The sequence below is a fragment of the Paramisgurnus dabryanus genome, chromosome 19, assembly GCF_030506205.2.
Source record: "Paramisgurnus dabryanus chromosome 19, PD_genome_1.1, whole genome shotgun sequence".
Taxonomy (NCBI): domain Eukaryota; kingdom Metazoa; phylum Chordata; class Actinopteri; order Cypriniformes; family Cobitidae; genus Paramisgurnus; species Paramisgurnus dabryanus.
Window position 1 is genome coordinate 386,933 of NC_133355.1, and position 24,084 is coordinate 411,016.

Consider the following 24,084-nt stretch of genomic DNA (forward strand, 5'->3'; position numbering starts at 1 on the left):
TAGTACTTTTGTACCTGTTTACCACTAAATTCCTCAACTACACCATAAGCTTGCCTGTAAAACATCAAATTTTTGTGAAAATGCAGATACATTTTGATTTAAATTGTTTTTAGATATTGGTCAAGATGTTATGTGTTGTTTAGAAAAAAAACATAAAAGAATTACAGTTTTTAGGAATAAATCATTTCAACAAGCAGATGCCCATAGAGACCCATTCATTTCACTGGATGTGGCCAACTGCTCAAATCACTACTTTAGTGAAACATTTTTTGAATTTATGTATATATAAACATTAGAAAATACATGAAAAATAAATATACTTTCAAATAGTAATTTTTTTGTAGTTTTTGATGCATTTTGAAATGCCTGTTTTTAAAAAATGCCACAGAAATTTGACTGAATGTAAGTGTGTGTGTGCGTGCACGTGTGTGTGTGTGTGTGTGTGTGTGTGTGTGTGTGTGCAATGTCAAATACAAAGTTTTCATTTTCACTTGGGGTCATTTTTACCTCCAAAGGACCTCTTTTGGTAATTTTTTTACACATCTTTAGAACGACTGAATAAAGCCCAGTTTTTATATGAATACTTAGAGATGAACACAGATCATCTCTAAGGAAGAGCCAAATAACATTAGGAAACTCAGATGAAAAGCTCAGATCTGCTCTGATCAATGCTGATACTTGCCCAAGATACAGATCCCTGCATCTGTAAACTTGTAAAAACTAAAATCTCCTATATTTTATTCTCTGATACAACAGTAAATACAAACTCTGACAATATCTATTCTTCATGAGCTTCATGAAAAAACACAGGAAGAAAAGTGAACAGCAGGGGTGATAATGGTGAGAACCTGAGATCATGAAGATGCCCAGCAGGTGACTGAATGAACCAGCAGTAGTTGTGTTTTTTTAATGACATATCACTGTTATTACTGGTAGGGATGCGCCGATACCACTTTTTTGGAATACGAGTACGAGTACGAGTACTTGCATTTCAGTACTTGCCGATACCGATACTGAGTACTTAATAAAAAACATGATTCAAATTTACAGGTAACAGCTTTAGTCATATAATTTAACAAAAAAACAAGTGACTAGTTTTCCAGTTTGTTGTAAACTCTGCCTCTTTGGACAACACAAGAGGCATTAACCCCTTACACGCCACTCAAACATAGACATTTCTCAGACCGTGGTATCGATCCCTGGTATCGGGGGACTTTTAACGAGTACGAGTACTTTAGAAAATGTGGTATCGAGGCCGATACCCGATACCAGTATCGGTATCGATGCATCCCTAATTACTGGACAACACCAATGTGTCTACTGTCACAAAATAACATAAAATCACAAACAAAAAGATGGTGTGCATGCAAAAAAGTGCCACAACCATAATATTCTTGATCATACCTTTAAGCACCAACTAAAAACCCTGGTACATACAAAAATACTATGGTTTTACTACGATAGCCTTATAGCACGGTAGAGTTTGTTAACATGTAAGCATGCACGTAAGTAATATTGCAATAGTTCACCTGCTCTGTGAATAACGTTTATAACATTATATGGTTACTTTATAGCTGTCAAACAAAAAGTGCAATGACAGGTTTGCATGAAGAAAACAGACTTACCAGCTCTCTCTCTGTTTATCTGTCTCCCTGCATGTTAAAAAGACATTGAAGGCCTGTTCAAAGCTTTATTTAGATACTGAAACCGCTCAAAGCTCACTCAGGATGAAGAATAAAGATATGCCACATAACAAAGTCACACGTCTGCTACACCAAAATGTCCCCATGTGATTTCCAAAGGTCCTGCACTCCAAACAAATTCTGCTGGCAGCTGAATCAACTTCATTAAAATGAGTCAATGCAATGCAATTCTTTACATTTAATTACAACCTAACTTAAAGGGGCCATGGCATGAAAATCTGACTTTTTCCATGTTTAAGTGCTATAATTGGGTCCACAGTGATTCTATCAACCTAAAAAATGTGAAAAAGATCAACCCAGTAACTTAGTTTTGGTAAACCATTCTCTACAAGCACATAATAATAATAATAATAATAATGTTTATTTTTTATAGCGCCTTTCAAGAACCCAAGGTCGCATTCACAATGTGGGCCTAATACAAATAATAAGACAAATATATATACATATACATTAATTGATATAAATTTCTTACATACTGTTCCTTTAAGTGTATGAAAAAAACTTTACAAAGTGTTTTGATTACATCATAAAAAAACTAAAAATAAAATGTTATGTTACAATGGCCATTAAAAGAGATTCACAAGAAGAACATCATAAATCAAGACAGTGACTCACATTAGCACCTGCCAGCCATCAGCCCGCCAAAGAGTCTGACCCCGAGTGAGTGAGAATAATACAGACCTGCTATTTTAACACAAACTGTCTGAAAGCAAAACTCTGAGTGATAATAACACACTTGACTCTAATCTCAAATCTGTTTTTGAAGCATGCTTTTCATTTTAATCCCAGTGTAGTCTAAGAAACCAGATTTTAAAGGTGCCGCAGAATGTAAAACTGTATTTATGTTGGCATAGATGAATAATAAGTGTACATGGTATTGACATATCATGAGCCTCAAACACGATTGTATCCTCCTTATTATGTAAACCTAGCCTGGCTCCGCCCTCCTACGCGCTATCCGCTTAATTGTCATTTCGCTTCAGTTTCGTTTTGTCGTGATGTCATATGAAGGGGCGGGGCCACGTGTAAAATCATCTGATTCTGTTTTGTCTGAGGCCTTGTTGTGAAAGACCTGATGCCGCTTCGTCTGATGCCATTTAGTCTGATGCCGTTCTGCCGGATGTCTGATTTAGAGCGACCGGATGCCTTTTTTGTCCGAGGCCGTTTCACCTGATGCCTTTTACACTGAGGTCATTTTTCCTTGATGTCTGATGGCTGAGACCCCGCTGCTACCCCAGATAAACAAACTATATCCATTGTTTCCATAATTGTTACGGTCGAGCCATCCGAGGTCATGACTCGCAGATTAATCAACTAATTTCCTTACGTTTTTGAAGTTGAAAAGGCAACAAATCCATAGCATCACTCTAGTTTACATATATATCAGGCCTTGTTGTGCAAGACCTGATGCCGTTTCGTCTGATACCATTTAGTCTGAGGCCGTTCTGCCCGATGTCTGATTTAGAGAGACCTGATGCCTTTTTTGTCCGAGGCCGTTTCACCTGATGCTTTTTAGTCTGAGGGCATTTTGCCTGATGTCTGATGTATGAGACCATGTTTTTCTGGGAACTGATGCTTTGAAGACTAAGGCGTGATGCCGTTTTATCTGATGTCTGAGTACTGACACTGAGGTCTGAGGATGTCCTAAAATGTACACCACACCATTGGAAAACAGACCAATCTCAACTTTACAGTCACGTTACACATGGTGATGTACGCCCCCAAAATTAAATTAAGTACAATCTTGTTACAAATAAAGTTGTGACTGCTTAGTTTAGGCTGAAGTTATTGAAGTTTCAGTTACATTTTGCAGGTCTTTACTAAAAAACACAAACTTACCACTCAGAAACGTCCATTAACAATCTCCAAACAATATATGATACAGGCTGAAACAAAAGGTCTGTTACACACACACAGAGCTACTGAACTGAACTGCTCTGTGAGACAGCCAATCAGAGCAGAGCTCAACATTATTATTCATGACTCTTTTTAAATAAGGCAATAATAGACCATTTCAATCCTAGGGTTGTAAATGGAGATGTAAAACTATCTCTGGACCATTTTTGCACGTAATAAAAGCCACATACTTTCTATGAACAATTTAAAGCTCCCATAACACATGCTGTTTCTGCGTATCTGATGTTAATCTGGACTCTCTATAGAGTAGTATTACATCCTTCATATCTCCAAAGAGTCTTTAGTTTAACATTTTTATAAAAGACAGATCATCTTTACGGATTCTTTCCGATAAAAGACGAAAACTTAGGAAGGAGGAGTTACGAGCTGCGGGAGGAGCGAGTCACGAGTCACGTACCGCTTTATAAAACACTGTTTATCTTATGATTGACTTCATGTTCGTGTTGCTTATATTATATGCACTTATGCAACAATTTCCAACATGACACAGAATTCTTACTTACCGCCTGCAACTCATGACCCGGTTGAGACTTTTCAATGAAATCCAGCGATAAACAAACACACACGCACAACCCCGCTGCTACCCCAGATAAACAAACTATATCCGTCGTTTCCATAATTGTTACGGTCGAGCCATCCGAGGTCACGACTCACAGATTAATCAACTAATTTCCTTCAATTTTTGAAGTTGAAAAGGCAACAAATCCATAACATCACTCTAGTTTACATATACACACACACACAAGTGCAAATGGCTCCTGGAGTAAATCCAGATTGCAGTATGAACAGGTCTAGCATTTCAATTCAGTGTGTAGTACTGAATCTCTATGTCTGGACCCATGATTGTTTATTCAGAACAACATGGCTGAAAATAAACAATGCAGACAGATGTTAAACCCTGTTCCACAACAACACACTCCCAGGCCCACGGGCCGCCGTCCTGGAGGGACTCAACCTGGCAGCGGTCCTGAAAGGATCAGGGCAGCAGACTTCATCCAGCCCGAACACGCGCGGCTGCCAAAATTACAAGCTGTTTTTGGAGACTGGGGATCTCAAACCGCGAGTTTAATCTCTTAGATCTAAGGGTGACTCATATATGGGATGTAACCTACTGCCAAAGAGAACATTGACAATTAGCATGTGGTATAATGAGACAGCAAAAATTCAGGGGGAAAAGTATTTCTGTAGTGCAAAAAGAAAGTTTAAAAATGCATTTATGCAGCAACGCTGATCTAAGGTGAATTTTAATTTATCAAACCACCACGCCTGATGTACTAATAACATTTCATCTCATAAAATCACATTTTAATGAATAGTTGCAGGTGGCAATCTAGTGTTATTGCGAAACTGTAAGAATTTTTTTTTAGGTTGCAAACTCCAGACTGATTAAATATCTAAATAGGGAAGTTTCCAGGCTACCAAATGTGCATTTATTAAGAATAAATAGCCTGAAAGATATTTTTAAAAGCATCAAGTAAGGAAACACAGGGTTTCCCGCAGAAAATGTGTAAGTTAAGGTGGTAGGGTTGGACGCGTGGGCGTTGCAATCAAAGGGGCTGGGCGTACGCATCATGATGAAAATGAAAATATTTTTTTTTAAAACACTCAAATAAAACTTAATTTTGAAGAAACTATGACAGAAAATTAACACATACTAGATTATTAATGAATTAAATGTTTTTAACAGATACCACTAACGAAAATAGCTGCGTGATGAAGTGAAACTAAAGGGTTAATAAACACAAACTAAAGCAGATGTTGTAGAACGTCTGGCGAACGATTATAGATAGTGCGAAGATTGTAAAAACGGATTATTTCCCACTATTAATTACATTATCTTAAAGGAGTGTAACTACTGTAGCATGTGAATAATGTGCATGAATAACGTGAGCAAGAGCGCTCAACAATTATATTGAATCAACAGGCACGTGCAACCCAGCTAGCAGGTTGCTCAAACAGCAAAATTCACCAGCTAACTTACTTTAAATTTGCAAGACTTATACAATAACAGGCTTAAATAAACCCAAAACATAAGTCCACTTACAGTTCTCACGCACACGTGTTTTATCAACTGGCTATCCACCAGACGGTTGAAGGACCATTTCGGCCTTGTGGCGCGCATGCACGCTCGCGGTGTGAAGCGCGTTCACGCTATTCTCCGATATGCACTTGACGGCCTTTCTGGCAGCGATTTTTTTTTACTACCTAGTTGAGGCAGTAGGGTTTCCAAGCTTAGGCGGGCCGCCCAAACTGCAAAGTGCTGTGGGAAACCCTGAAACATTCAAGCATGTATATTCCACTGTATATTAAACATATTTGACGATTAACCAAAACACATCTTAGTGTGCTATTGCTCAAACCTAAAAGTAAAGACATTTCAGACAAAAGGGTAAGAGGAGAAGGAAATCGGCCCACTGCTCAAACTCCACACATGTATTTGTTGAGCAAACATTCATGGAGACAAATATTCAACTCAATGCATAAAAAGAGCAAAAACATTGTGTACTTTTTTAGTTTAGCTGAGCAATGACCATAATTCACGGTGAGGCTTGAAACCCGGTTGCTAAGAGACACAGAGTTGCCGACAGGAGCGATTTCTTCCGTCTCATGTGTTAAACCATGGTGACAAACAAGACATTGAGAAGACAGGAAGATATCTCTATACATCTTAAAGGGATAGTTCGGCCAAAAATGATATTAAACCCATGATTTACTCACCCCCAAGCTGTCCGAGTTGCATATATCCATCGTTTTTCAGACAAACACATTTTCGGATATTTTAGAAAATGTTTTAGATCTTTCAGTTGATTAAATGTAATGTTACGTGGTCCACGACCTTCAAGTCCAAAAAAAGTGCGTCCATCCTTCACAAATTAAATGTTGTTGTAGAAATATCCATATTTAAAACTTTATCAACAAAAATAAATACCTTCCGGTAGCGCCACCATCTTAGACTCATCTGTATTCAGGAGAGAGTATTAGCGTAGTGTACGCACTTTTCTTTGTGACGTATGAAAAATTTGGAGGGCGGGGGCACAGAGCAGCAGCAGAGTAGCCTCCGTAGGCTGCGTAAGCTCTCATCCTGAATGCGGACGCGACTAAGATGGTCTCAATGGCAAAATTAAACAATAAAAGAAAAACATATTTAACGTATATTGATATTGATATTGTGTTTGCTTTGCGTAAACAGGTGAAGTTCTGTCATGTTTTTAAGTTTTTTAATAGAGGATGTTAAAATATAAATAACTAATTTTTGAAAATGTGCTCATCCCAACTCAATTTACCAGCACAGGTCACAAATGATGCAGCAGCAAAAAGAAATGGAGAAAGAAGAAGGTCTTCTACAGGGAAAATCATATATAAAACTATGGCTGATGGTTCTGTTGAAAATGTAAACAGGCTGTTGTAAACATAAATTTGCATATAGCATATTTGTCCAAATCCATGTTGATTAGAGCATTAAAAACTTGAAAAGTGTTCAATTTAGGTAAATTTAGAACAGATAAAAATGTGAGATTAATTTGCGATTAATCGCGAGTTAACTCATAAAATTATGCGATTAATCGAGAGTAAACGCAAAGAAAGACAGAAGAACAATGACACAACGTAGACACATGAACAGACACGAATGATAAAGTCAGACAGAAAATCAGACAATACACTAGATATAAAAACTTGTTTCTCTAAGCAACGACATTATTACAAGCATCTGAAACACAGCAGGGCATCAAGTTTAACTGAGAGCTGGACCGAGACCCTGCATGAGTTATGGATATGACAAGAATTATTCAAACGCTTCTCACAATTTTGAGTTTATGAGTCATGTAATGCGTGTATTTTTTCTCTCTGACTCACGGTAGACAGATGGAAATCCCTGAACCCAGCGGCTCTCACAAACTGTAAGGCCTTGAGATTTCCACACATTGTGCTTGAACAGCATTTGACATCTATATCTTGTGTTCCTTCACAGGAATTCAAAGTCACATTTAATGCAAACCACTTGATGCCTCCATGCCTTTAAACGCTGCCTCTGAATATAAATGCGGGAAATCCCTGAATCGATTGTTAATGCGTGCTTTACTTCAAAGGATGTGAACGTTTGCTGTACTTCGCCTCTCTTTCCGAAGATGTCACCATCTTTTAAGTTGATATACTTGAAACAAACAAATAAAAGACAGATGATCGTGGGGAAAGATCATGGTAGACATTTAAAGCCAACACCGGTGATGTGTGGAAGTATTTGTTCAAATGCAATGACGATAAAGGTGGACTTTTTTACATGCCTAGACAATGGTCTGTTTTAACGTTTTATTATCTTTAAACAATTTCAAGTTGTTAATGAATTTCACTATTGCACATTTACACTATTTTTTACAGTAATGTACATTAGTCATTTTGTGTGCATACTTATGATTTCTTGTAACAATGTTTGTTACTTATTGTAAATAGGGCTGTCACGGTTATGAAATTTGGCTGGCGGTTAATTGTCTAAGAAATTGTGACGATTAATTGCCTGTTTTAGGGCTTTAATGATAATGGGGATTGATTGTCTTTTTTATTGCTTTGACATTTAATTCTCATACATTTTTTTTCTTTGTTTATGAAATAATTTTCACAGATTTTTGTGATTATTTTAATTAAATCTTTTGCAAGGTTTACCTGGCAGTAAATATTAATACATATAAAACATAAAATATCAAAAGATACTGTCTCGTTTATACAGGGGCTGCAGCTCCCCCTTGTGTTTTTAAAGAGATGTGCAATCATTGCGGTGATTTGAAATCATTGCGATGAGACAGTTATTTAATCATTGTTACAGCCCTTATTGTAAATATTAATTTCAGTGATATAGCCAAGTAGGAGGGTTTTAGTTACCAGCGTTTATATTTAAATTAGAGCTGCATGATAAATTGCATGCGATAATCACGTGCGTCTCTTCAGTAAAGCCGGTTCCCTAAGTAATAATAAATCGCCATCACCTGCTTTCAGATGGAGCACCATTTACTAAACAAAGCCATAGTTCACTGACAAGCTAGGCTATATCGTATATACTTATCGTAGGCGATATGTCTGCAAAAATGTATGCGAAATTGCCCAGATTGACTTTGTGTAGTAAAAACTTTACTTTTCATGATAAGGTTGACATTTGCATGGAATTACCCTCACTCAATTTCTGAGAAGTCCTGTTGCTTTTGTTTATGCAATGGTTGCATTGTCCAAACTAACACCATTAGTTACACACGGTAACGTCAATGTCAAAAGATGCGTCACTGTTAATTAAAAACAGCCTGACAACTAATCTCTGATCTGACATCAATCAATCAAAACCAGTTATCAAACAGACTTTGACCACCAAGGTCAAAAATAAAACATCTTTGACAAAAAACCAACAGGCAGTCCAACACTGCATACCATCTGGAGTCAGAACCAGAGACAGGTACAAAGATAGATTGCAGGGTAGAAAGAGAAACATTTTGCCAAAAATATGCATTTCCATATGTGTGTACAGACACATTGAGCGATGGAGTCACGGGTACGGACCCGCTGGCATCGCTGCCCTCTGTTGGCTAAAGGAGAGACGGCGGCGAGAGAGCCTGCGAGTGTGTTTGTACACAGATGTCTCATCAGAGTGCTCTCGGTTCATCTTTAATTCATTGTTTGCCTGTGTCGGCTACAGGAGGCCCTGCTGCAGTGCAGACACAGCAAAACCACTGCTGTGTGTCTGCTTCAGATGGACTGTAGTCAACATTCATTGACTTACACTCAATGGCTCGCTCATTTTGTGCATGTGTGTGTGTGTGTTTTGGAGTTCATCATGACCTTGCGGACCTCAATCCTTTACTTAAGACACGGTGCCATCTGCTCTTCCTATATCCATCACTGGCCTTCATCCAAATCTGCCTACACACTCCCACAAACATCAGAGGTCCAAACTTTCTCCCTGCAGGAGACTTTGACATCTCTGACACCTCTAGAATCATTCCTGGAATTCCATCATACACCATTTAAAGACATTTCAGAAGTCATTGAATTACATTTGAAAATCTCCCACCGATGTACGCTACCTTCTTGGAACGCCGACTTACAGGTACAGAAACTGTAAATGAGATTCAAGAGATCTCGGCTGGAATGCATAAATGTTTTTCAAGACAGACAAGTCATTTTCAACACTCGAATGAATAAACTACACAATTTAAAAATGCAGATGAGTCTCTTAGAGAAACACTGTAGGCATACACTGTAAAAAATTGAAAATAGAAATTGCAGCTGGGTTGCCGGTAATTTACCGTAGATTTGAATTTATGTTTTTTCCTGGCAATATTTTGTTCAAAGTTAAATGAACATTAAACATTTACAAGTCTTTGTCTTTACAGAGTAAAACTAAAAAAACAGCATCAAGCAAAACATTCTGGGAAACAAAATCTGAAGCAAAAAACAGAAAAAGGTTGATGATGATTTCTGGTTCCCAGAATGCTTTGCATGAGGCTGTTATTGTATAGTTTTATTCTGTAAAGATAAAGACTTGTTACTATTTAAAATGTATTTAACTTTGAACAAACTCTTGCCAGTAAATAACATAATTTTAAATCTACGGTAAATTACCGGCAACCCAGCTGCAATAACATTGTAATTTCTACAGATTTTTTTTACAGTGTAGCACAACTAAAAACAGTAACTTCAGTAAAGAGTTTCAATGTAAAAAGTCAGAATTCAAAATGCTTTCCCAATAAAGGAAATAAAGTAAATACATATTTTTTAGTGTAACGATTAAAATTATTGTTTTGTGTGTACTGAATAAAATCAGCCCAAACAAAAGTTTTAAAACAATATTTTTTCGTTTACTGGACAAACTATTTTATATTAAGCAAGTGTTTTGATTTCCCATCATGCATTGTGGCATGTTCATTTCACCGGTTAATATTTTTAAAAAGTTTACCATTTTAGTATTTACTAGCTTTATTTATGCTGTTGTCGTTATCTCTGTTAGCTATTTGTTGTATAGAGTTGTTTTTTAATAAATGATATTTGATGCTTGAGATTTATGTTTCCCCTGTTGAAGTAAAAGTGCATTCAACACAAACTGTTTATGTTTAAATACACATATAATCAAGTAACAAAGTTAAATAAAAATTAGGGCAGTGACTCGATTAAAAAAATTTATCTAATTAATTAGAGGCTTTGTAATTAATTAAACGAAATTAATCACATATAAATATTTGACCTGAGAACATTGAGAAGTTATTTTTTCACATGGATTTTTAGTATACCATGAATAATGACTGAATACATAAGCTTAAGCAACAAAATATTGTTTATTTTTGTTCAACCAAGTCATTGTACCCGGAGTCGGGCTAACGTCCACGCTAGCTGCTATATGTTTTGCATTGAGATGATACTTGAGGCTCGATGTGCTGCGGGTGATATGTGAATTCCTTGTTGCATAGCTTACACACAACCATGCTCTTATCGACGCTTCCATCCGCCAACCAAAGCGATCTCATCAGCTTCTTCGTTCATGTTCACTGTGGTTTGTTGTTGTCTGAAGTCATGAACGCTAGTTGGTGCTCCAGTATAACCGGTCCGCCGAAACTCATCCAATGAGAAATGTTCCGCGGTGCAAAAATAAGTGCGATTAAAATGCGTTAAAAATGTTGAAAGCATTATTTTTTGTGTAATTAATTAATCTTAATTAACGCGTTAAAGTCCCGGCCCTAATAAAAATATATTTGTTTTTTGTAGTTTTGTGAACTTTTCAATTTGATTAGCAAGATAAAGAAATCAGCATTGCACGAATGAACAAATTTAGGTTGGCTAAATGTTAAATCAGACGTTGAAACTCAGAAATCTTCCTGTATCAGGTTGCCTTACTTTATTGTTATCCCAATTTTAAAAAAAAATTACAGTGTTGTAAAATAAGGCAATATGTATCAAAATGTCAGGGGTTGGCATCTTAAATACCTACATATGAGCTAAAATACTAAGTAGCTCTCCTCCAAACCTGCTCCTCCATCCCAAACCCAAGCCTGAAATACATTACACACCTAAGTTGGTGTCGGCTGTGGCTGGTCTTCACAGCTCGGAGGTCACACATCTTAGTGATAAATGCCTCCAAAATTTCCTCTACAGCAAACTAAGATGAATGTGAAGCGAAGCTGTATTTCGACAGGTTCATCCATATGCATGGCTTATGTGGCTGGTCTGTTCAGCAGAGCCTATCAAAGCACGTTCACCACAATAACAGTAAAAACAGCTAGAGCTTTTTATCCTAATAGGGACTTTGTTCCTGCGTATTACGGTACTGCTGGGTAATTAGGGGACCTAATTAGAGCATCCACTGCTACATGCTGCTTTAGGCCCTGAAGGCAGCGTAACCATCTCACGGTACGGCTATTAACAGAAAATCTGTGTGTGAACATGGTTGGGGAGCACACATAATGCTCCCACAGCTTCTACTGGAGTCTTTCACAACACTCCTGAGTCCCTTAAAGACCCCAACACTGTTTTAGTAGTGGGGTGTGGTAGTCAGAGGAACGGTTAACTCAAAAGTGAAAGTTGTCATCATTAACTCGCACTCATGTTGGAAATACATAATGCAAAACCCCAGGTGCCCAGTCAAAGGCCCCGCTCACTATATGCTTTCATTGTGAGGAATAGAAGCGTGGCAAGGTTCCTCAAAGTTCCTCTTTGCAAGTATGTCTCCGTTTGCCTTTTATGTGATACGTGTGGTATGTGATATGTAATAATTCCCAGGCTGTAAACAAAAGTGTGTGTTAGTGTGAAATGCAATTGTGTATATGTCTGCATGAGTGAGTGAGCGAGCGCATGCAAGTGTAATGCAGGGTTCACACCAGATCCGGTAGAGGCGGCAAGCGCGAGTTATTTACATGTTAAGTCAATGCAAAGACGCGATTAAGCATCCGTTAGGCGCGGCGCGAATGGCACATTCCGCACAAATTGAGCGTTGCCGTGGAAAACGCGCGAGTTGAAAAAACAGAATTCTGCGGATTTCCACGCCGCATTAACCAATCAAGACCTTGCTGTAGTAGTGACGTGATTACAGGAAGCGAGCGGAGTCTCAGCGAAGTCGCAGAAGCCCCTCCCATGACACGAATTTCCGCGTGAATGTCTCAAATGACTAGAATTTCACGCACAGCTTTCACGCACAGGAAACTTAAATGTTCAAATGTCCAACTACGCGTGAGTAGTGCATTTTTGCAGCCTCTACCACATCTGGTGTGTGACCATAAGTAAGTCTGACTGAGTTTGAGTGAGTGTGTGTGTGTGTCTGTGTCTGTTTGAGTATGTGTGCCTTTGTGTGCATGTAGGTCAGGTAGGGTCAGCTTACTTTTGGGGCTCTTCCATTGGGTGCAGTACTTAGTACCCGATACTTTTTTTGTGTACCACCTCGGTTGGGGTTCCAAGCAACCCGAGCTGATACCAAAACGTGATGCGAAAATAATGTAGATCACCGATTGGTCTGAGAGAATCGTTACTACCAGCGTCATCGCTATTATGTAAAATATTAGCTTTACCTTCATGCTAGCTTGCGCTGTCTCGAGTAAACCTGTTGTCATCTGTGCTTTGCTGTAAGTTCCCAAACTCCCTTTTAGCGATGAAAAACATCCACAGGTTGTGAATCAGAAACACTATAATGCTGCGTTTACACCAACCGCGGTAGAGGCATGAAGCGCGAGTGATTTCAATGTTAAGTCAATGTGAAGACGCATTGACGTGCGTCTGAAGGTCCCGCTGCACGGATGAGGCGTTTGGCACGGCGCGGAAGATGCGTTTCCGCCTAATTCGCACGTCTAGTTCACGCGAAAAGCGCGGATTGAGCATTTTGCGCGGTATGCGCGAATGGTGCTTTTTATGCATTTTCGGGTTTACGCGAATTTGCGGCTGACTCCCGAGTTGAAAGATTTAAACTTTGGCGGAATTTCGTGCCGCGTTAACCAATCAGGAGCCTGCTTGCTGCTGTGGTGGCAGCCCCGCCCGGGGTCACTCAATCAGCATGAAGGCTTGATATTGTCCGTAAGCAGTCACCCAGAGCTATACGACACAAGTTCTTATTTCTATAGAGGCAGGAATAAAAAGGACCTCACTTGAATGAGTGTCGTGAAGACATTGGGCAACCTGGTAAGTTGTAAATATTTTCCCCCAAAGTAAGGTCACCAAATACAAATTGATAACTCTGTCGATAAATGCACAATCAACATCAGTCATCTTGAAAACAGACAACCGCATAGCACCTGCCCCTCCCACAAGGAGCGGAGTTTGCCCCTGATGCACGTCAAATGCTTGCTTTTTCCGCGCGTCTACTTCGCTCTACACGCGTGAATGCATTCAAACTGTTCAAGCTGCAAACTAGACGCGATTTTGACGCCTGAAACGCAGTTGGTGTAAAAGCAGCATAACAGTTTTTTCCAGATTTGCAGTTTGTGGCGGCACATTTGTGACTGACGCCACGGGTGTTTTTACAGAAACTTCATGTTAGAGAGAGATAGTGATAAACACGATGTGCAAACATCTATTTGTGGTGGCCAATTTTAATTTTGTGGCGGACTGAGAAATAAATGTATGTATGGGAATGTAAAACAACGCTCTCACTTGAATGATGTCACAGCAGTAGGCAGCGCAAATATAACGACACGCCTATAATCCCTCCCACTCCGAAGTGTTAATTAACTTGATGGAAAAGCTAACCAAGCCAAAGTGAAATGAGCTGACCTGACCAAAACCAAACCGTGGGGTACAATGCAATGGAAAAGTGCCATTTGTGTAGTTTTGCACAACGCACCTCCATGGGTTTCCACTGGAAAGCAGTCAACTTCAGTCAGACTGAATCGCATCACTGCAGACATCCAACCCCAGAGAGAGAGAGAGATAGAAGCTCCATGCGGAGGTTGAAGAAGCGAATGTTTGACAGTGGGATTTATGAAACGGTCTCATGCTGCTGTTTCGATACGCGTAGGTAGACAATGTAGAGAGCAAAATCATGTTATGAGTTTTGAGGCCAGGACAAAACTGAAAAAAGTCAAACCAAGCAATTACTAAGGTTAGGAAACAAAGGGAACTGCTTTGTGAAACGCTTTCTTCCAGCACCACAATAACCTGAGAAATATCATTTTTCATTTGAGGCATGTTGTCAGAGGTGAAATATAGCAGCAAAGCAGCATATGGGTCTCAGGTTTGAGGTTTGTGTATCAGGTGACATAAATAAATTCTGTGGGCAGCACTGGATTCAGTTCTTCCCCATATCTCATTCTGAAGCTCTCGGTTCAATCATATTTACCCACAAATAAACCAGAAACTTCTTGCTACTCCACCTGTTAGTGTGTGTGTGTTCGTTCCTCTACCTTCAGGCAACTTGGAAAACAAGCTCAGAATGCTGTAAAGAGCCCAAGTACATGTAGAGACTCACTAGAGGAAATGAGGAGAAGAGAGACAGCAAGACTGCAGTAGGACTATAAATATCAGTTTCCTTCTAAATGTTGTCATGGCCAAAGTAAAGAAAATACATTCATGAATCGTGTCCCATTTAGATCACGAATTGTCAATGTTCTTGCAGTTGTGGCATACTGTATAAACCAGGATGTCGAGACACAAACTAGCTCAACATGTCTGTTTCTCAATTTGGTTTTATAACACAAATGTTATCTCAATTTTAAAATGACCTCTCAGAAAACCTAATATTATTACCGTGTTTGCTGATAAAGTCAAGCTTCACTATTATCGAAGATATTGGATATGTAAGGAATAACAGACGATGGGCCGCTGAATTATTAGAAAATTGTCTTGTCCCAAATGCACACTATGGAATTGACATTATGTAGTGCAGACCTTAGGGACCCTTGACGCGAGTCCACAAGGGCGCACCAGATTCGTATTTTGGGACAGACTCGACCGTCACCCCGGAAATAGGAAGAGAAGTGGTGTGTACTCTTTCGCCAGGAATTCTGGGTTAGGAAAGTGTGTGGAGCCTGCAGCAGTGCAGGCTTCGTCAAAGACCGCATCAAGGGTGCAAAGGGGGCGCTGATGAGCACACAGATGGGACACCCTACGGACTCGTAGACTAAGTGAGGACGCGCAATATAAGACCACGGGACTAAAAGTCCACATGAAGTGCGCTATTTGGGACAGGACCAATAATGCAGACCCAAGGTGGTAATCCAGCATTACATGAAGCTGGTCAGGTGTGTGTTTTACGTAAAAATAATCAACACCTGTGGAACATTATCAACCAATCAGAACAATGCATTCAACAGGCCTGTGGTATAATTCACATTACAAAACGGGCAGTTCTAGTTCTTCATTCTGACTGGTTGAAAAGCATTCTAAGCTGTGATAAAATACCCGGTAACCATTACATTACATACAAAGCATTACATAGCTTAAGTTTTACTGCGCCACTGTTGCTGCGTACTGATTTATGAAAATAAACACCACAGTCTTTAATCAAATTTTACATTTTTCTACAATTGCACAATTAATGCCGATATCCAGATAAATGACAATAAATATTGTTGAGTTATCTCGTCAATTAAGAGAGTTTTTACCTCAAATCCATATTTACGCTATTATCCACTAGGTGGCGATCTTACCCTAATTAAACACTGACGCATTCACTCAACACTGAAAACACTGTGTAAGTTCTGAATCTGATTTCTAACAAAACTCCTTCACAAAAAATTTATTATCTCAGCTTTTAGCTCAAAATTTGAGAGGTGATAAGAGAACAATTGAAGGTAAGATAAAACTTTTTGTTTGTTTGTTTGTTTTAAAGCGGAGGGTCTGTTCTTTCATTTGATATATTTTATGTTTATCTAAAGAAGATCATTTTTCTGGAAGGCATTAAACTAAAACTGGGTGGCAACTTAAAAAAAAAATAAAACGCTGACGGGGAAAGAGTTAAGCATGCTTCCAAGCATATTTGATCCACACTTCAACAGTTGCACGATATAAATGTTAATGTATAAATTAGATAAATGTCAATTAATGAAAAGAAACACCACAGTCATATTCATATTTTCATTGTGTCTTTGCTGTGTCTGTGTTGGTTGGGAACTGCGCTCTGTTTCAGCCACACATGATTCTGAGGAACTACTTTGTTTGGCGGAAGAGTAATATTTGTACAAATATTATTACAGCTTATTTGTTGCATTTTATTTTATGAAATCCTGCTATGCATATGAAGTAACCATTTAATAAAAGCAATAAGCCCCGCGAAGCATTGCGTTACAGTGCATTTTACAACAGCTAAGCAGTTTGTTAATCCACTGCTTCTTGGGGCTTATTGCTTCAATTACAACTGGCTGCCTATACATTATCCAGTTTATTACAGGGCTATTTACCTCATACTGTAAGTAAGGTAAGGAATATTAAATATTGATTTGAAATATTTTATTTCCTCATTCAGACAAGACGTTCAAATGTCACAAACACACTATTTGGTTTAATAATTTGTACATACAGTATAATGTCATATGTTATTAAAAGACAATTATAATACATTTTAATATGATTTGCAGCAACCGGTTTACTGTGTGTTATTAGATTTGGGCGGTTGTTATCTGGGAATAAGAAATCTGCAAATGTCGTGACTGGACAATCAGAATCAAGCATTCCAACGAGCCATGTAATTAAAACAAAATCACTGCTTTTGCAGTACTATGAATGGGGTAAAATGCAACGCTCAATATGTCCGGCCTCTCTGACAAAGTCCCGCCCTCCAGTTAAAAGAACCAATTGTATCAACAGTGTTCATATGTTCATCGTTTTGCCACGTGCATGCCACAAACTCTGTGTAAAATAAAATAATATGAACTCAAAATATAAATGTTTACCTTACTACACTGCATGTTCTGCAATGTGACTGTTGGGAATACACACACAGTGATGTCAATGTTTAAATGATATACAGTATTGTGTAGCCCTATGTAAGACCTTTAGGAAATGCCAAAATATGCCATTTTAAAAGTGAAACACTTGCAGAAACGGCTGAATTATTAAAAAGTTTTTACACAGCAAAGAAAAATGCAGAAATCTAGGCATGCACACACGCAAACAACTCAGCCAAAGGACATCTCTAGAAGAACTTCAAAGTGAAAGTGATGGTGTGTGTGTCTCGATGCCTACAGAGGCCACCTGCTCAGTCACCAATGCTGAAAGCAGTGCGGGATTAGAAGACACACATATGCACATCAAGCCCAAAGACATGCTTTTCATGTCTGTGTGTGCGATGAATACTGCCATATACTAAGAGCATCTTATTTTCCATCCTCAAAAGGCGCAAAGACCGAGGTGTGTAAGAGCAGACGTCTTTATTCAAAGAGAAAAAGCACATCAAAACGCCGGAGTCATGGGAAAATCAGATAGGGGTTGGAGTGATCAGACTAATGCACGGACTCTATTACGAACTCTAAACAATCAGCGCAGCCTTTGAACTGCCATCCCATTACAAGACGAGCGTCGTCTCAACCACAGCAGCATTTATGCTCGATAGAGAGTTTAGTGTGTGTGTACCATGTGTGTACCTTTAGTGTTGAGGGTTTTAGATGACAGCTCCAGTGTGTTCAGCGCCTCGGTACCGATATTCTCCAGGGTGATGACCAGCTCCTGGGTCTCTCCATTATACAGTTGCAGGGACACATTGGTTGACAAATCTTCATTTATCAGATGTGCAGACCTGTAACCAGGCAGGGACATGTTAAAAAAAAAAAACATCTTACATTTGCATTCATGCATTTGGCATTATCCAAAGCCCTTACAGTGCATTACATTTTATCAGTACCTATACAGTATGTTTGTTCCTGGAAATCGAACCTGTGGCCTTTGTAAGCAATGCTTTTCAATTGAGCTACAGCAATCTCTTTAGCATTAAACATTTAACCGGGACAGAGGGTCTGTTCTTTCATTTAATATATTATATGTAAGGGATAATGTAGAGGCAGCCGGTAGTTATTGGGAAATAAGCCCTGACAGTGTGATCAGGACCCGACGCGAAGCGGAGGGTCTTGTATCACACTGAAGGGGCTTATTTCCCAATAACTAACGGCTGCCTCTACATTATCCCGCTTATTACACGGCTACTTGCCACATAAGAAAAAAAACTGGACATGAATATGAATTTGAAACATTTTATTGGCATATTTGTTTTAAATTAACATTTTTATCCTTCCGCGAAACTTTGCACAGATGCATAAAATGATCGTAATACCTTATTAAGATCCTCTGCTTCATACTTGTCTGTCTCCATTTTTTTCTCTTTAACCAGTCTTTGAGAAGTTTTAATGCCCATTCTGTATTTTTTTGTGTGTTGGCTTCGTAGCTGTCATGCTCTATTTTGTCAAGTTCAGTCTCAGTAAGCTCTCTGTGTCTTGTCGTGGTTGTCGAGTGTTTGTCACAAGATGGCGCCAAACAGACAGTAATCTTTATTAATCTTTATTGGCGCGGAGCGATTTTACTCGTGCAAGTAGTCCGGCTATGCGTTATTATTTTGGAGCGGTTATTATTTGAAAAGAACGAACCTGCAAATGTCTCAACTGACCAATCAGAATCAAGCATTCCAGAGAGCCGTGTAATAAGTTTATATATTTAAAGAAGAGCATTTTCTCGAAGGCATTAAACTTTGGTGAAAATCATGAAAAATGCTGGCGGGGAAAGAGTTAAATGTCTGTTCTACGGCTTGAATTATGTAAAATAATTTTCTAAAACATGTAGTCCAGTGCGACTTATATATGTTTTTCCTCTTCAAAACTCATTTTTGACTTATGCAACTTATACCAAGGAGTGACTTATAGTCCGGAAAATACGGTATCCCAAAAGTTCCCAGGGATTTGTAAATCCATCCATTTCAAAATAAATGTCTCTTGTCTCCCTTGTAATTGTTGCCCTTTTAATGATTTAATATCCATGCTATCCTCAGTTTCCAGTTGTAGGAACTATGGCAACACGAGTGCTCAAATGTGTAAGTGGGGGTTATACAGCATCTGTTCATGATGATAGCATAAAATAATGTGATCAAACGTACAGGTAATAAAACATTCATTCATTACCTCATCTGTAAACATAATTAGCGAACTCCATACATCTCTTGATGGTAAAAACAACAATTAAGCTTCACCTTTGTTATTGCTTATTGTGAAATAGCGACCTCTAGTGGTGGAGATCTTACATATTGTGCCTTTAGAAAGTATAAAAAAGATTTTTCCATTTACATCTATGCCATTGAGTACTTATTGTTAGTGGCCTGTAGTATATCTACCTACTGTATCAAAAGAGTGGCTTTGTGTTAATGTCCTTCATAAAATAGACTGTCAGTGGTGTGAAGTAACTAGTGTCATAATTCAGATTTGTTGGGAACAGCCTGCAGCAGCTAAAGCAGAACTTTGTTGCAAAAACACATAAATGTGTCATTAAGACTGCGTGTGTGTGCCATTAACATTCTGTTCCATAAATCCTCCACCGTACATTGTCAAAACATTTTTCAGTCAGTCATTTCAAAGTTTAAATCCACTTCCCATCATCTTCCTCTGCTTTTACTTTGTATGCTCTAATGTTTGGCTCTCAAAAGTCTTCTAGTTACTTCAAACAAAGCATTAAAGAGAAGAAATGATAAATTAGTGTGCACGTCTGTCTGAATGTGGTCCTTAAGATTGACTGTTTTTAACAACCACACATTTATAAAGAAATTAAAAATCATTTAACACCAACCCACAGCACATCATTCCCACTGACATCCTCAGGTTTGAAGAATAATGATTTCAATTATTCACAACAGCTTCTGCTTAACTAACCGTGATTACAGTAAGACGGACAATCCCGTCAAATAGAGACCAAACATGTGGGTTTAGTGTTTAGCTGTAAGGATTACTGCAATTAGCTCTGTTTGCTTAAGACCTTTTCAAATCTTCAGCCTGCCAAATCTGCTTAAAACAAACAATATTAAATCGTGCATGAGGTAATATTGTCATCTTTAAGAAACTTCCAGCCTTAAAGAAACAAAAAGTTTTTTGTATAATGTTCAATATGATCTCACAGAAGATGAAGATTCAATTCATCCCACTATCATATTGAAATCATTTAACCAAAAATACTTTTTATACATTATTATATTTGTTATTTATTTATTTATTTCACATTAAGTTATTGCAGAATGTGAAAAAATGAAATCTCTCTTCCTCTTTCACTCTAAGGCTATTTTGGCGATTTCCACCTGGATTTGGCATACGCAATTTCAAAAGCTTCCCATTCCCACATGCAGAGGTTTACATACAAAAGTTTGATATCATTTTACAGGAAACCCTTTGAAATTACATAAAACACTGTTAAAAGTGCTAAACATGGTTGTATGTGTTGTCAGTCCTCTAATAAACACAAAAAATAAATTTATTAATGTTTATTTACTAAAGTCTGTATTTAAAAGTGTATAACTCTGGCCCTGGGTGCTCCAGCAACCTGCAGACAGTTTTGTTTGATTCCAGCAATTGTCAGCTTACAGAAGAAAAAGGATTTTTTTCTCTATCATAATCTATGCAAAAGTTATTTTACTCCAACTGAAAGGAGGAATAATACTGTTTTTGTATGCAATTTCCGTGTAAAATTATTTGAAGTGGAATAAATGCAATATCTTTATATCATTTTACAGAAAACCCTTTAAGTTACATAAAGAATATTCCGCTTTCATGAAAAAATCCAGATAATTTACTTACCCTCATGTCATCCAAGATGTTTATGTCTTTCATTGTTCAGTCGAGAAGAAATAAAGTTTTTGAGGAAAACATTTTAGGATTCTTCTCCATATAGTGGACCTCAACAGTTTACAGTTTCAATGCAGCTTCAAAAGACTCTAAATGATCCCAACCGAGGCATACAAAATTATCTAAATTCTTTAGATGTAATGTGCATCGTTTTAGTGAATGAATGTGTTTATTTCTTTAACACATAAGTTATGAAAGACTTTGATTATTCATGCGTAACAAAACGCACTGGACTAATATTGAATCGGAGGATTTGGACTGAGGGTAATAAATCATTGCGTGGTTATTCAAAATTAAATAGGAATTTAAAATATTAATGTGTTCTTAATCTTTTTTACTTTACCATCATGGCACTTTTTGTTTTTTCTACTCCGGACGGATAGCTTTAAATCATATCCATTTATCAAGACGCATGTCGTTAGGCGCATCAACTGCATGCGGAGCTGCACAGACCGACTGACAACTGTAATTAAAGGGGACAGTGCCCCTCCACTTTAAAATAATTGGCTACATTTTTTGAGTGGCAGCAAAGTCAGCCAATCGGTAATGAGATTGCAAGTTAAGCCAGTAGGGGGAGCCAAATAGGTGCAAAACCACTTGTTTAAAATCCCCCACCCTAATAGAGCTATCTGAGAGAGGTTTTTAGGAAGTTTCTAAGGCATTACAGACCCAAACAAAAAAAAAATTGTCTACATGTCACATCACAGAACAAGGATAAAAACTCCGTTCAATCATTCTATGTCACCTTTAAAGTATCGTGAGATCAGACTGCTTGTTGTGCCTTCGAACGGCTCTCACGGCACAATGATGTCACTTGCCATGTGGTCTGTGCAGCGCCGGATGACGTTAAGAGCAAGGGGGCACCCTAGTGGTTCGGGGCCCTACGCACCATGCGTACTCTGCGTATAGGGAGGAACGGCTCTGATTGGTAAACAAATGCACCATTTATTTCCATAGTAGGAAAAACACTACAATGGAAGTCACTGGTGCTAAAAAATGGTTTGTTTGCAAATTTTGCTCAAAATATCTTCATTGTGTTCAGCAGAACAAATAAATGAATACAGATTTGTAACAACATGAGGGTGAGTAAATGATGACAGAATTCTCATTTTTTGGCGAACTATATAAGCATTTTTCCAGGTGAGAGCATAAATGTGTATATTGTTATTTTAATGTCAATGTTGTCTGTTTCATTTAACAAAACCTTAGTCACCGACAGACTGAAGTGTAATCATCTCCGTAGGTAAACTTTCATTTGATATCTTGTGTGTTTATATATTTAAAGAAGAACATTTTCTGGAAGGCATTAAACTTTTGTGAAAATCATAGGGGTGTGACGAGACACTTAATCCACGAGACGAGACGAAACACGAGATTGGGTTCACGAGAACGAGACGAGATGATATTTTTACACTTTTTAAGAAACCCTCAATGATAAAATAAATGAATAAGAAACTGAAATCACATTATTTTTAAATGTTTTAACTAATCAAGGACTGGCCCTAACAATTATTTTGCTAACTGATAATGAAGTAATTTGTTATTTTTTATTTTGGGGTAATAAAAATAGACCCAAGTGAGCAGAAGCATTTAAAATTACATAATAACGAAGATGCAATAATAATTGGTTCAAATAAAGTATTAAAACCAAGTTACGTATTAAAACCAAGTTACATTAAACAACATTTTGTGGCCTATAAATAAAAAGCATTATGTATGTATTATAACAAATTCCTGCAGGGGGCGATAGAGGACTCGTCTCGCGGACGCTGTCTTCACTTTCACTTTAGATGGAGAGAAACGCTAATTTTTAGTCAAACAATGTTTAAATCCATATTAATATTTAATATATGTCCATTTCTTTACACTAGAAATGATACAGCCACTGTCATTTTTTGAGCAAGAACATGCAGACATTAAATCATGTAACTCTGTGTGAGGGTTTAATCTGCTGAGACACATCTGACACTGATCAACAGACAAACACAACGCGTCTCAGACTCCACACAAGCTCCCAAACGAACATTATTGGAAACCTAAACAAAAAAGCAAACGCAGTAAAAGACAAATATAATGCATGCACTGTAAAAGGGTCAAACAGAAAGCTGCATCCTTCGGAGGTCGCATATGCAGGCTGCATACCTCATCAAGGTTTATTTCAGATCATTAACTGAGCATTACATTCGCAAGTCGTGAGCATATTACAACAAGTTGCGATTAACTAAATAATTAGTAAACGTTATAATTGTTAATAGTCTCTAATAAGACAGTAATGAAGTTAATGCAGTTTAAAAATGCGACCTCCGAAGGATGCAGTCTTTTATTTGAGAAACGGCCAGCACCTGCACAAGAAATCTTGCGAGGCACATGTAATCTCGTCACAACCCTAGAAAATCATCAAAAGTGCTGGCGCTCGCCGGCAACTTATTTTTCAAAAACGCTGGTGGGGAAAGAGTTAAGGTGTGTTTGATTAGGTTTGTAGCTAAACTCTGCAGGTCAACAGCCATCCAGGATCGAGTTTAAGTACCCTTGCATTATAAACATAAACCGATCATAGATTTTATTATTGCTGTTTGCACATCAAACCCTCACTTGAACAGAAAGAGAAGTAAAAGACCTCAGTGAGCACAGAAAGACTGACAGGCGAGAGGAGATGGGATGATAAAAGCGTGTGTTAGGGAAAGACAGAAGAGAAGAATGTTAAA

General features: G+C 38.1%; 1 protein-coding gene across 2 annotated transcripts in view; it reads right to left on the reverse strand.

Moving 5' to 3' along the window:
- Positions 1-24,084, reverse strand: part of trappc9 (trafficking protein particle complex subunit 9) — a 278,660-nt gene that overhangs the window by 165,700 nt on the left and 88,876 nt on the right. For both annotated transcript variants that reach the window (XM_073812647.1, XM_073812646.1), the window contains one exon: positions 18,155-18,306. In XM_073812647.1, the coding sequence (XP_073668748.1) occupies positions 18,155-18,306 (152 nt within the window). The remainder of the gene's footprint in view (positions 1-18,154; positions 18,307-24,084) is intronic.